Source organism: Nicotiana tomentosiformis, chromosome 2 (genome assembly GCF_000390325.3).
Source record: "Nicotiana tomentosiformis chromosome 2, ASM39032v3, whole genome shotgun sequence".
Taxonomy (NCBI): domain Eukaryota; kingdom Viridiplantae; phylum Streptophyta; class Magnoliopsida; order Solanales; family Solanaceae; genus Nicotiana; species Nicotiana tomentosiformis.
In genome coordinates this window covers 135486574-135501522 of record NC_090813.1, presented here as the reverse complement: position 1 = coordinate 135501522, position 14949 = coordinate 135486574, and the positions used below count along the sequence as shown (strand labels likewise).

The following is a 14949-nucleotide window of genomic DNA, read 5'->3' as shown; positions in this document are numbered from 1 at the left end:
CGTATCAATCACTACATGATGCACCAATACATGATTTCATACTTTGTTGAATTTAGACCATGCACTGCATCATTCACATGACTATAATAACATCATCTGATAACAATAGCCAAAATTTCACGAATTTGATGTTCACAACACACCTCATGATATATATAAGTCCTGTTCCAACTCTTGAAATGCTTCCACGATGGAAGAAATGTGTAGAAATTCATAACCAACTGCCGAGTCAACAATTATTGAGTTTCTCCTTCTGACAAGAGCCATTGCCTCATTATAACCAAATAATGGTATTTGCTCTTTATTACACTTCATATAATCCGATCGCACTGATCATGAGTCCAATAATCTCGTCTCACTAAGTATAAGCTGCTCAGGCAATAAACCACCTCAGACGCGATCAAAAAGCCTCATATGACGCCACAATGAGCTAATAAGTTGCGGACTCGATTGCGATACATAAGAAAAACGAACTCTGGAAAGGATTTCTCAACTCACGTGACTAATTAGACAACTGAAAAGGTGTCATGAACCTTCCTCAGAAAATGGGACACAAACACACAAAATAGAATATAGGGGACTGTACTCAATATCACACTGTTGCGGCGTACAACCCAATCCACACATGATACCGTTGCGGCGTGCAACACGATCCATACATGATACCTGTGGAGGCATGCCACTCGATCCGCACAAAAATAATCTATAAGAAAATACTTACCGAGCTAGAATGCTCATTATTACAAAATATCTGAATATCGGACACAAGCACGCTCAGTGCGTAATATCATCCCTAGAAGGACCGACAGCGCCATACGCTACAAAACTCAAGCACAACTAAGGTGCGATATATAATCTGAATCTCGAGAGCCATCCTGCTCACATAACACCATCGCTATGCAGAACCTCAACACATAAGAAAATTATCAAGCCGTTTCGCAACTCACACGGCACAATATAGTATTACATGAAATAACCGACAACGAAATGACATCCAACGTTTGAATACTCCTCCATAGGGAGCGGTTATGCTGAAATGAACACATCCGGCTTAATATAGAGCCCATATTCATATTCAAATCCATCCACAGACCTCAAGCCGATTCTGATCGCTTCATACTAGGCTAATAACCTTTCACGTATCCATAATAACCCTTTTTCTCATAACATACAAGAATAGCCACCATAACCGGAACAATACTTCCACAGTCGACAACCAAATAAACCAAGCACCCTCCGGGCATAAATTCTCGAATCAGTGATATTACCAAAATCTTCATAATTGGTTTCAATATTCGCTCAATCAAGTGACTACATGTCACTCTTACACAATCTTTCCGTGAGACACGCTCCCACGACCTTCCGCACCAGGTAACAAGTCTGCACATCCATGCTACCAGTTACACTAATGCTGTAAAGCATATCGAGAATCCACAAATCAATACACAAGGTCTCTTACACCTGACATCGACTTTAGATGATGCCAAAAATAATACCATCTTACTTTAAACATCTAAATCCCTTTCCTGCTCATCCGAGCTCATAATATCCTTGTCAACACCGAACCGAAATCTTAAATCCTCAACTTTCGAATCCCATGCTACTTAGTGCACTTAACCACGCCAATGCGCAAGAGTACAAGAATTCCATCATATCTCCCGAACCACTAATAGGGTAAACACTTCATCATATAGAAACCTTCTTCTTAACTCATTTCAAGATAATCATTATAACACGTGACTGAATTCCCATATCTGTAGAAAATACTGGCCTCAAGTAGTGGTCTAAACCACCATAACTCTTCTGGGATTCCTCCACACATAACATGTCATAATACTTGAATTCCTCCAAACAAAATCAATTACGGCAGCCGTCAAGCCTCGCACGTACTGCCACAGTTCACATACATAATTCAATGCGCTGAAGGAACTGATCATTGCCACCATCGTGCTGATTCAACCATTGTTAGCCGATCCATCTTTTCTCAATTTACTCTCAACTTGCCTTAGAAATAATAATATCTCCATTCATTACATCACGAACTCAAATCCGGACTCATCCCAAGTGACCTTATTTTACGAAACCATGCTGTTTCAAAACCCACTAATCATCTCATACCCCTCATTTTGCGCACTTGTACATCTTCAACTGGTACACCTATTTTGATACTTCTTTTATGAATCCGAAGTTATTTTCTTTCGTTTCTCAAATGCTACACCACAACCTGAAGATAACGCAAAGTACTCCAAGTCCCGTTTCATAATCTGCTGCAAAAGCTCGATACTCAACCATACTACGGACTCGAGATTCTTAGGCACCGTACTTTAAATTTTTGAGCTCTCTAAGACCGTTATTGAGAGTCACTTGCTCTGACTTGTTCCCAAATATGATCAACACCAAGGCTCTGCTAACACATGGACGCTTTCTCAAGGAAACACCCGACTGTCTCACTTTCCTTGTGCATTACATCTACACGAAGCATAAACTCTAAGTCTTCCAAAAACCTGAATATGAGTCGATAAGGCCAAATATGACACACATTCCCCAAATCATTTGCTCAAATTACCACTGATGTTTTCTTCCCTTAGTTGCAATTATCCACCAATACACCGATAACCAGGAACCTCACAAATAGACAACCATACAATCCAATTGTAGATGGTGAGGCTCTCCCACTTAGCTTGAAGCTACAATTACATAAATTCTGGAATCCACCGAGATTCTTTCTTCATCGTTGACATGATTCTGCACACGCAACTCGCCAAATTTCTCAAAATTTTTCTATTAACCTTTAATAAACACTCCGAACCAATAGCCACATTTACATATTAAATCTCTTACCAGGTAGCTAGTAGAATTCTTCGCAGAAGCTTCGTCAACACCACGTGACCGCTAACTTGCTCACAGGAGATAACCCACCTGTGGAAATTACATGCCGACATATTCCAACGTCGTTGCACTAGGTGCAATTACTACAAAATCAGTAGATCATCCTGAGTCTGAGCTCATTCACCATCTACATCAGTGCGTTCACTCCTCATGGACGTCAACTAGAGGTACGACAATATATTCCAATCCTAAGTCATGTTGTATCCATCTTCATATCATGCAACTCCCTCATGTTGTTTCCAGTGTTCCTCAATATAGCAGCTAATATTACAACTTAAGTCTGTAGACCTAGTCATTGTCCATTCTATATCCAAAATCACTCCAAACTTTCCTCAAGATGTGTAATCATCCTACCACGTAACCCATGTGCTACCTTGCCACTCTCCCACTTTGGTCAACCATCTCCTTTAAGCAACTACTCGACTTTTATTTTCTTACACTTGGCCTTCTCGGAACCTAACCACCACAAGACACATTTCACATGTCCTTCCTCATCCTTCGCTGCCCAGTTGTTGCCTTAATTAAAAATCCGTCTCTGTAGCACTTGAACCAATAGGTCGTTACCAGCTTTAAACCTTTTCGAGGATTATCCTTCTCGAGCCATTAATACTAGGAACGCTGCTTCGATCCTGAATCATTGCACACCATGATCTCTAATGACTGCTTCCCCTATATCAATTCCTAATACCCCGCCGTGAAGGCGAGTTGAAGAAAACTATAACACCGACAAACCTTAACGCATTTAACTAGGCGATGACACCACATCAAAATTGAGAACTCTACCACACTCAAAAATATCAAGCTTTGTTACTCCATCAACCCCAACCTAAACATTCATAGTCCGGTTGCCTTTTCTTCGCTGGAAATAAAACATGGAACCTCTGAATCATGTACTGAGAAAAACCTTCTTGCAAGTCGTTTACTGCCCTGGCACATAGACAGGCATTTTACTATTTCATAAACACTGTGCGATAACAATGCACGAATCGTCATAACAATCAATGCCAAATCTCAAAATCTTAGGTAGTACTGATACTTAATTTGAAACGACAGAGCGGCCTTTCACAAAGCGACGGCAATAGCCCAATTAATTACACATGGAGAAGCATCCTGTACTAAATTTGTAGTAGCATTAAAAATTTCCTCGATCCCCAATTTATAACAAGCGCTTCACGTCGCATAAGATTGAATAGGAAGGAAATGTAGGCATAAGCCTCAAAGGAATCGAATCGCACGGTGAGGAATCAAAAAAGGAAAGTATTCCTAACAGCCTTGTAGGCTCTCGAAGATAAGCACAGACATCTCCGTACCGATCCGCCAGACTCTACTAGACTTGCTCATGACTCGTGAGACCTATGTGAACCTAGTGCTCTGATACCATGTTGTCACGACCCAAAATCCAAAAAAAAGTCGTGATGGCACCGGACACCACTGTCAGGCAAGCCAACAAAAATCAATTAACTTAATTACCCATTTTAGTATTTTTGAAATATAAATTTCTTTAATAAAATTGTAGAGATAAAACTCATAGAGTAAATGATAAATATTTTTGCAGCTAAATTTCTAAATAATTCACAACCATTCCCAAAACCCGGTGTCACAAGTGCATGAGCATTTACTAGGAAATTAAAATAAAATACAGCATCTGTCCAGAATACAAATTAGACAGGAAAATATAATAACTCTGAAGGAGATTCTGTTAGTTGCAGATCGTAATATAGAATGCAGCTCATCTATGTCCCCACAATTATTAACCACACATCTGCGCCCACAAGGCCGCTATACAATAAAATGTGCAGCAAGTGCAGTATGAGTACGAAAACAACGTGTACCCAGTAAGTATCAAGCCTAATCTCGAAGAGGTAGAGACGAGATGGTCGACTATGACACTCACTATGGGTCAATAATATTAAATAATCATGAAAATAGAAATATTTATATCAACGTGATTCACATAATTAACAATAATATATTGAACCAGCAGAAGTAATTAAATTCCTTCAATTCCAATAATTCTCAATATATTAATTAAATTCCTTCATTTCAAATAATTTTTAATCTATTAATTAAATTCTTCAATTTCAATAAAAATTCCGGTTTATCAAATAGCTTTACAAGCTGCAATTCAATTTCAATAAATTTCCAATTTATCAAATACCTTTACAAGCTGTAATAAACTGTCCAAGTATCGTGTAATTATTATTATTATTATTAAGCACGATTTCTGCCGAGGTCGTACGGCCCAATCCAGAGTTTCATGTACACTACCGAGGGACGTGCGGCACGATCCATAGATGCATCTATCTTGCCGAGGCGTTAGGCCCGCTCCACAAGAAAGGAGGACATTTTCTTATGTGCCCCCAGAAGGAGAGTATATTTATTATAAGATATATTTGGGAGGAAGAACAATTACTTTTAACAATTAATTAATTTAAACAGAAAATCAAGCATATGAGGTTTCCATCCGTTGATATCTTTATCTAAAAATTTACAATATATTCATATATATATATATATATATATATATATATAAAGAATATAATTTACACAAGTAATTCATGCTTTGAGTCCTAAACTACCCGGACTTTAGCATTAATAGTAGCTACGCACGGACTCTCGTCACCTCGTGCGTACGTAGCCCCCGCAGTTAGCAACAATTATTCAATTTAATCCCTATGGGGTAATTTCCCCCTCACAAGATTAGAGAAGAGACTTACCTCGCTCCGAAGTACCATAGTCGGCTCCCAAGCTTTTCAAATAACTCGACCGATGCCCAACGCTCCAAAACTCGCTTTCGCTTTATTAACATTCACAAGCTTTTAATCCTCCTCTAACATCGTAACATTGAGTAAAATGCTCATACGCCACCAACAAATTAGTATCTACAATTACAATCCCAATTACAATCAAAAAATGACTCAAAAATATATATCAATATCCATTTACGGCTCTCAAGTTGGCTACAAGCCTCTAGCTCAAATCGTCTAATAGGTTCACTTACTAGCACATTTAGCTCCACTCTTATCATTCAATACCCATTTGAAGTCATCAATGATACTACATAAATTCTCCAACACCGCTAAATTACTATTCATCGTCTTCCTTAACCAACATTTCCAAAATATTCAATTTGGTGATTACTTAGTTGAACACTTCCAACTAAGCTAGAAAATGATTCCATAGATTCATTGCATCCTTTAATTTCATTTCTAAGAACACTATTTATCTTTCCCTCATTTTCTCAAGAACACTATTCATGCCATGAACTAGAGTTTATGAAATCAATTATCCAACCATAACAACTTGAAATAAATATTAGAAATACTCTTACCGACTCATAAGAAATGAGTTTGAAGCATTAGTATTACCTTCTTGAAGCTTTTCCTTGAAATTCTAATATTTGGGAAATTTGGTGTTCTTGAACAACTTGAAAGATTTTTAGGGATTTCAAAGATTGAAGGATGTTAATACTAGTGTTACTAGGATGTTATTAACTTAAAATATCCAAAAAAACTCACCTTGTATTCTTAAGTAGTCCCCAAGGTCGAATCCACCATGAAAGAACCAATCCCTAGCTCAAGAAAATCCCCAAAAATGGCTGCTGCCCGTGACTGCCTTATAAAGGCACAGGTGTTTCGGCGAGTTGTATCTTGCACTGTGCAGGTTGTACCTCGTATTATAAGTTTTGCCCTGCTGGACACCTTTTACTAAAACGTCCATAAGTCCTTGTAGAAATATCCAAATGACGAACGGTTTAAAGCTATAGAAACTAGACTCGAAGATCTTTCATTTGATAGGTTATCCACCATATAACTCCTTACATATATATATAGGCATGCTCGTCCAAAGTTAGGTTTTTGTATGTACTCATTTGAAACTTTAGTCTATCAAGTAATTTCCAACTTGATTAAGACTTAGGGCTCTCCTTAGACCCTACATCACTTATAATATGACTCGTTCACTTATTAACATACGAACCTGTTGGAACCTTCAAATCCCGATTCCGGGGTCGTTTTCTCAAAATGTTGACCGAAGTCAAACTTGCCCTTTTAAGGCTAACTTAAGGAACCAAGTGTTCCGATTTCAATCCAAACACTTCCAAATCCCGAACCAACCATCCCCGGAAGTCATAAATCATTAAAAACACATTCGAGGAGTTTTATTTAGGGGAACAGGATTCTAAAAGTCGTAACGACCGGTTGGGTCGTTACAAATATGCTATTTATCATTAATTAGTATTTAGTGTGGAAAACTCATGTTTGTTTTCTTCCACTTAATTATCACGACCCGAAATTCCCACATTCGGACCGTGATGACGCCTAATATTTTACTTGCTAGGCAAGCCAATGTTAGAATAATATTATCCATTTTTAAAATAATTTTAAATTTATTAATAACAAGGAAACAAATGCGGAAGCAAAGTTTGAAATATAGTGAATAATCCATAAAAATAACGGTGTCTAAATACTATCCCAGAATTGGTGTCACAAGTGCACGAGCTTCTAGAATAATACAAATAAAGGTCTGAATAAAATAAAGTTATCTGAAAATAAACACACAACTAAAGTAAAATAGACGTGGACTTCAGAGCTGCAGACGCCATGCAGTTATACCTCAAGTCTCCTCCGAGTAGCTGAAATCTGAGCAAGTCTATGGTACGCTGCTGGGACCAACTCCAAAATCTGCACAAGAAGTGCAGAGTGTAGTATCAGTACAACCGACTCCATGTACTGGTAAGTGCTGAGTCTAACCTCGACGAAGTAGTGACGGGGATAAGGCGGTTCACTTACATTAACCTATACGCAATATTAATAACAATAACAAATAATGGAAATAAATCAAGTAACTCAATTATAATAATTGAAGCCAACTCAGCGGTTATAATCCATTATTATTTCACCCAATTCTGTTGCAGCGTACAAACCGCTCTCACAATATATTCATATTCAATTCTGTTGCAGCGTGCAACCCGCTCTTACAATATATTCATATTTAATTCTGTTATAGCGTGCAACCCTCTCTCACAATATATTCACATTCAGTTCTGTTACAGCGTGCAATCCGCTCTCACAATATATTCATTTTAATCAAGTCTATTGCGGCGTGCAACCCGATCCCCCATATATATATATATATATATATATATATATATATATATATATATATATATATATATATATATATATATATATATGTATGTCAACTTTTAAATAAGTCTGTTGCGGCGTGCAACTTGATCCTCCAATATGGACTTTTAACAAGTCTGTTGCGGCGTGCAATCCGATCCTCCAATATGGACTTTTAATAAGTCTATTGCGGCGTGTAACCCGATCCTCCAGTATGGACTTTTAATAAGTCTGTTGCGGCGTGCAAGCCGATCCTCCAATATATTTATTATAATTAATTTTGTTGCGGCGTGCAACCCGATCCTCCAATATATTCATTATAATCAATCCTGTTGCGGCGTGCAACCCGCTCCTCCAACATATTCATTTACCAATTCTTATAGAAGAATTTCCCCAATAAATGCAACAATTAATAAAAAAAAATTATAAGACAACAAGTATACAATAATTATGATTTAATTACGAAACAAACAAAGGCAAATAGCAAAATATTATAGAAATCAGAGAGAAAATATGCAGTTTAATATTTAATATGCTAAATGTCAAATAACAATTAAGGCACATAATTTAAATAACATGTAATAATTAATGCAGGAATTCAAGAATTAATATTTGGCAAAGAATAGGAGCGAAATAATTATTATAACAATTAATTCATAATTTAAAATAATTTATGATTTTTTAAGTAAATACGCAAACAATTAACTTGACGACGTATAGACACTTGTCACCTCACCTATACATCGTTCACATGCATTTCACATAACAAATAATTTAAGGGTTCTATTCCCTCAAGTCAAGATTAACCACGACACTTACCTCGCTTTGCAAATTCCAATCAATTATTCAACCACAACTTTTCCTTTTAAATTTGTCTCTGAAAGTTTCAAATCTATTCACAAACAATTCAATATACTCAATACGAATCATAGGAATTAACTCCATATGAATTTATTAATTTTTCGGATAAAATCCAAAATTCATTAAAATATTCGGTAGTGGGACCCATGTCTCAAATCTCGGAAAAACTTACGAAATCCGAACACCCATTCCGAGACGAGTCCGGATATACAATTGGTATTGGAATCCGACCTCAATTCGAGGTCTAAATCCCCAAATTTTAAAATTCCTAAGTTCTACCCAAAAATCCTAATTTCACTATAAAAATTCTAGATTCTAGGTTGAAATCTTGTTATAAGATGTAAAAGATTGAAAGAGACTAGTTTAGAATCACTTACCTATGATTTAGGGAAGGAATGATCTTTGGAAAATCGCCTCTTGTGTTTTAGGTCTTGAAAATTTGGGAAATGAATGAAAATTCCCGTCCAAAAGTCATTTTAATCAGCTGCAGATATCGCATTTGGGACCTGAGCTTCGCAATTGCGAAGCTCGCAAATGCGAGAACCTTCACAATTCCGCTGGCTTCGCAAATGCGAAGATTATGTCGCATTTGCGACAATTGGCCCTTCGCAATTTCGAAGATAAACTCGCAATTGCGAGAACTGATGGCCTAGGCTTTTTTTCGTAATTGCGATAAAAACCTCACAATTGCCATACTTGCTTGGTTCGCATTTGCGATGCTTGATCTCGCAATTGCGAGATCAGAGGCCTACAACAGGTTAAGTTATACCAGCAAAATTTTCTAAGTTCAAAACATCCCGTGACTTATCCGAAACTCACCCGAGCCCTCGGGGCTCCAAACCAAACATGCACGTAAGTCTAAAAATATCATACGAATTTGTCTGTACGATCAAATCACAAAAATAACACCTAAAACTATGGATTTAGCACCAAAACTCATGAATTCCTTAAGAACATTTCAAAACTACTATCTTCTCAACCGGACGTCCGAATCACGTCAAATCAACTCTGATTTCTACCAAATTTTACAAACATGACTTATATATTATATTAAATCTGTACCGGCTCCGAAACTAAAATACGGGCCCGATACCAATGAGATCAAACATTAATCAATTTCTTTAAATCCATTGAATTTCAGTCTTATAATTTTCATCAAAAATTCATTTCTCGAGTTAGGGACCTCGGAATTCCGGGCATACGCCCAAGTCTCATATTTTACTACGGACCTTCCGGGAATGTCGAAATACGGATCCGAATCCGTTTACTCAAAACGTTGACCAAAGTCAACTAAAAATTAATTTTAAATCCCAAAAATTATTACTTCATAAATTTTCACATAAAGGCTTTTCGGACTTACGCCCAGACTGCGCACGCAAGTCGAAAAATGATCAATAATTTTTTTCGGAGGTCTTAGAATATAAAATTACTTATTAAATTTAAAGATGATATTTTGGATCATCACATTAATACATAAATAGAGACCACCAAATTGGAAAACGTTTAATTGCAGAGGAGTTATACTAAGGTGTAAAAGTTAATGAAATGAAAATTAAACATTAAGTTATAGAAGCGAACAATCATAACAATGAAGACCCATAAATTATAAAAAGAAATATTAAAATAGAAACTAACTAATGGAATAACATTCTCTAATTAATATAAGCTTTAATTATTCTTGCCCAAGTGCAATTTTATTTTAAATAAGGAGCAACTTATGATGACACAACATTTAATATTTAGTTTATAATTTTCACTTGATTTATGTTTTTACCTCATATACTATTTTAATTTTATTTAAACACAATATTAACAGATAATAGTTATCTACTAGCCATATTTTTATCCTGTAATAACGTCATAGCATAGGATTTCAGGAATTTATTTATATGATAAAAATATAATTTATTCATAAATTTGTATTATTGACGTTATAAACACGTGCAACGCACGTACACTAAAGCTAGTTTCATTAAAAATATGAACAGAACTAGCACATAACCAGTTTTTGTATCTTTCATATCATTTTATAATTTTTCATGAAGTTAAAACACTACCATATCAATCTCACATAACATATAAATGTATCACTAACAGACAAGAACAACAAGGTAATAAGAACCTATTTTCACAAATTACTATTCCATTAAAGTCAAAATATTGCTTATTAAGCAATACTAACAGATAAAAATATTGCTCAGTAAGAAACACCCACAATGAAATTGCATAGTAGAAGTTGTCAATACACACCGCAATCGTAGACAACCTATAGCGATAGTTTGGACAAAAGAGAGAGACAACGTATTGTGTCATTGACCGTAAATGTACAACCAAAACTTAAAGATAAATTCAAAAGACCTAATTTTTCTTAAATTTCTTAGACTTCTTTTTCTTCAAATTAACCACAAAATCAAAGTGCTAGTCCAGTTAATTGTTCAAATATTAATAACTCATTTTTGTTATAGGTCAAATTGAGTTGAGGAAAAAATGTGTCTAACTTAGATATGGTCTATTTAAGCTTATGTGACATTATTGTTTGATTTTTTAATTAAATGTAATGCCATGCCATATTTTTTATTGGATATTTTATAAGTTTTGAACTAGAATGACTTTTAAGTTACAAAGGGAAAGTTGAATGACTTTTAAGTGGTGAAAAATAGATAAGTGACTTTTGTGAAATAAATGATATGTTAGATGACCTTCGGTGAAATTAATCCATGTATACACCAAAATGGACAAACGACTTTGAACTTTAAAAATTCCGCGCACAAAAAATTGCAAAACTCGTTGGGCCATCCGCAACTCTTTATTCCTTAAGATTGATAGCTTTAATTTGATGACATGATTCGATTGCCTAAGCCCTCTCTTTGCTTAATTAGCAAGTGATTCTCTTACCGACTTATGGCTTATATCATAGAGCATATATTCTTTAAGTACATTTCAACCGATGGACTTGGTTACACCATGTAAATAGCAATTCCATCCATCGTTTCATACATGCATCCAAAAAGAGAGATAATAATAATAATGTTAAAACATGTCCTACAACCTAGTAATTAATAACATCACCCATATGCAATTCATTTTCATATCTTTCCCTAATATGTAGTCATAAAAGGAGGGTCATAATGATAGTAATACCAAGTCTCCATCCAGTCATACCCTTATTCAATATATATCCAAGATTTATTTACTTTGAAGTTTAACTTCTAGGCACTGACCGCGTATATTTTTTTATACTATCAGCTAAGATGGCCTACGACAACACATGAAACTGTCTATAATTAATTTCTATTTTGATAACCTAAAAATTTTAGTAGTGATTAGTAGCTTGTTTTAATTGATTAAAATACTCTGAAGTATGTAAGAATTCTTTATGTTACTATATATACTATAAGTTAAGCCTTTACTTTAGCCTTTCTATCCATGATTGCTCATGTAAAATGCATCCCACCCTACTTTAAGTAATAAGCCACACATAGGCCCCCAAAAGTTCACTTCATATACAAACTCATATTACTCATTCCCTTATTGTAGCCATCTCTTAATATCTATAAACCTTGAGAAATAGAATTACCGATCAAATAGAGAAACCTTAGCTTCTATATACAATTGCATGTCAATGCATAAACGTAGTAAGAAATTTCTTCTGATCATGATCATGTCTTGTCTGGTTCTCACGGTACTTATAGTTTCTGCTAAAGCCAGTACTGCTATTACCTCCGATAATGACAATAATGTTGATGGGCCTCTGATGCCTGATCCAAGTATAAAGTGTGGAGAATGCCCGTGCGGGAAACCATGTAATCAACAATTAACTCCTCCCATTTCTTCTTCTCCTCCACCACCACCACCTCCGAAGGCCAGTAATACATATTGTCCACCAGTTATTCAACAGAATCCACCGTCGCCAAGGTTCATCTATTTCACAGCACCACCAGCAATTCAACAGAGTAAGCCATCGTCACCGCCGCCGCCAAGGTTCATCTATTTCACAGCCCCACCAGGAAACTTGTACTCAACTGATCCATTTAATTTACAAATATACTCCGGTGCATTAACTAGAAATCCCCTTTGTCTTAATTCCCTGCTTCTTCTGGTTGGTTGTGGGATTCTAGAGTTGTTGGTCTTAGGCTATGTAACTGGCTAGGAAACTTGTAGTATTGATTTTAGTATTTTTACTTTTTAACGTGTATCAGTAACGTTCAGGGTAGGCTTGAATTAAGTCCTTTATTTTACTTTTTCTTCATTGCCTTTCAGTGCTGGATTTGTTATGTTCTGTAACATATTTTCTCTTGTCAGATTATCCACAATAACTTTGTTTCTTCTCTCTTTTGGCTACTTTATTTGCTAGAGTTTAACTTCTACTCCCTCCGTTCCAATTTAAATGAAGTAGTTTAACTCGGAACGAAGTTTAAGAAAAAAAAAAGATTTTTGAAATTTGTGATCTTAAAAGTTTAAGGGATAAAAATTTTGTGGTGTCATAACATTTGTGTGGATATAAAAGCTTCTCATTATGAGTAAAATGAATAAAATGAAGATTTTAAAGTTGAATTATTTTCAAATTTAAAAGTGTGTCATTTATTTTGGAACAGATTAAAAAGGAAAGTATCTCCTCTGATTTAAAAGAGACGAGTATATGTTAACATATTAAAAGTATATATATTATTAAAAGGTTACCGAAAAGCTACTGTAATTACAGACAATTATTCATAGAAAATGACACTTGTAACTTAAAAATAAGATATATTATCTACTGCAACATATTAAGATACTCTGTCAGTGTAAAGACTTTTTGTTAGTACAAGTTAAAAATCCCATTTACTGCTACTTATTTATTAGTTTAAGTTTTATACAACTCATGAGTATAATCTTTTTTTTTTTACAGAATCAGGTCAATTAGAGTTTAGGTTCTCTGACCGTGAGTGTATAAATTTTTTTGCTCCATCAAGCTAAGTTGACTTTCATGCAACAACAGATAAATCTTTTGGCAAACCTTATGCTAGTATATAATTTTTTTCACATGCAAAGATATCACCGCATAGGGCGAATGGTACAAGAAACTATTTGTTATGTCGGCATTATTGGTAGGAGGAATGAATACAGGCTTAGACAAGAACAAAAAGATTTGTTAAAAGAAGTAAATTGCTGAAGTTTACATTATTATTTTTGTATACAGTCGAAATCGAGATCGCCTGCGACATGGTAGGTCAGGTTCGGAACATGGCAATAAGGACTGAAGATCGATCCCAAATCTCACCGGGCTAGAACCAGGGGTTGGAACACCCACCTTCGAAAATATCGAGGCCGTGATCCCAGAATCGATTCTAGCCCCGAACGAGCTCGAAGAAACATTGTTAGCATAACAAAAGACCGAAATATCCGTGACCGGTCGGATATTATGGCGGGAATCTCGACACGTATTAATAAGGAACTGACAATCGGCAATTCAAGAGATTTTTTCCCCTTTTATAGAATTGTACCTAAAATAGGATTCATCTACTATATAAAGGGGGTCTGATAATTCATTTAACACATTGTAACACGCATTCCAAAGTAATACATTATTATTTTTCTCTTTAAGCTCTTGTTCCTCTATATCGTGATACCGATCAAAGTGTATTTTGAGGGTAAACAGTTTGGTGCCCACCGTGGGGCTAAGGATAATAGTGGTTATTTGATACAAATTTTCATAACATACACTACTATACACTTGTTCTTTGAAGTGTCTCTGATTTCAGGTTAAAGTTAAAAATGTCAAACTCTCAATCAGCGCCCCTACATGTTGACAATGAGTCCGACGATCACGGTTAAAATAACAACATAATGCCCAGTGATGAGGTACCGCCCGTTGATCCCATCAGAATTCCGGTCGAGGATCCGATTAACGCTAATTCACATATGGATATCAACGCAAACCTGCCTACCGATCCCGAGAATAACGTTCATGGTGGATTCTGATCGGCAACTCAAAATATACAGAATATTGGAGAAGGCGGGATCAATATACGGATGATCTTCAAAATATTACAGGCTCAACATGCAGCGATAGCTCAGTTACAGAATCAAAACT

General features: G+C 35.8%; 1 protein-coding gene across 1 annotated transcript; it reads left to right on the top strand.

The window, feature by feature from the left end:
• The first annotated feature begins 12537 nt into the window (after nucleotides 1–12537).
• LOC104086024 (leucine-rich repeat extensin-like protein 1) lies at nucleotides 12538–13026 on the top strand. Its single transcript, XM_009590159.1, has one exon. The coding sequence runs from the start codon at nucleotides 12538–12540 to the stop codon at nucleotides 13024–13026; it is 489 nt and encodes a 162-aa protein (XP_009588454.1).
• Nucleotides 13027–14949: the final 1923 nt, after the last annotated feature.

Coding starts and splice junctions, on each gene's coding strand:
- LOC104086024 (XM_009590159.1), top strand. CDS start 12,538: ATGTCTTGTCTGGTTCTCACGGTACTTATAGTTTCTGCTAAAGCCAGT.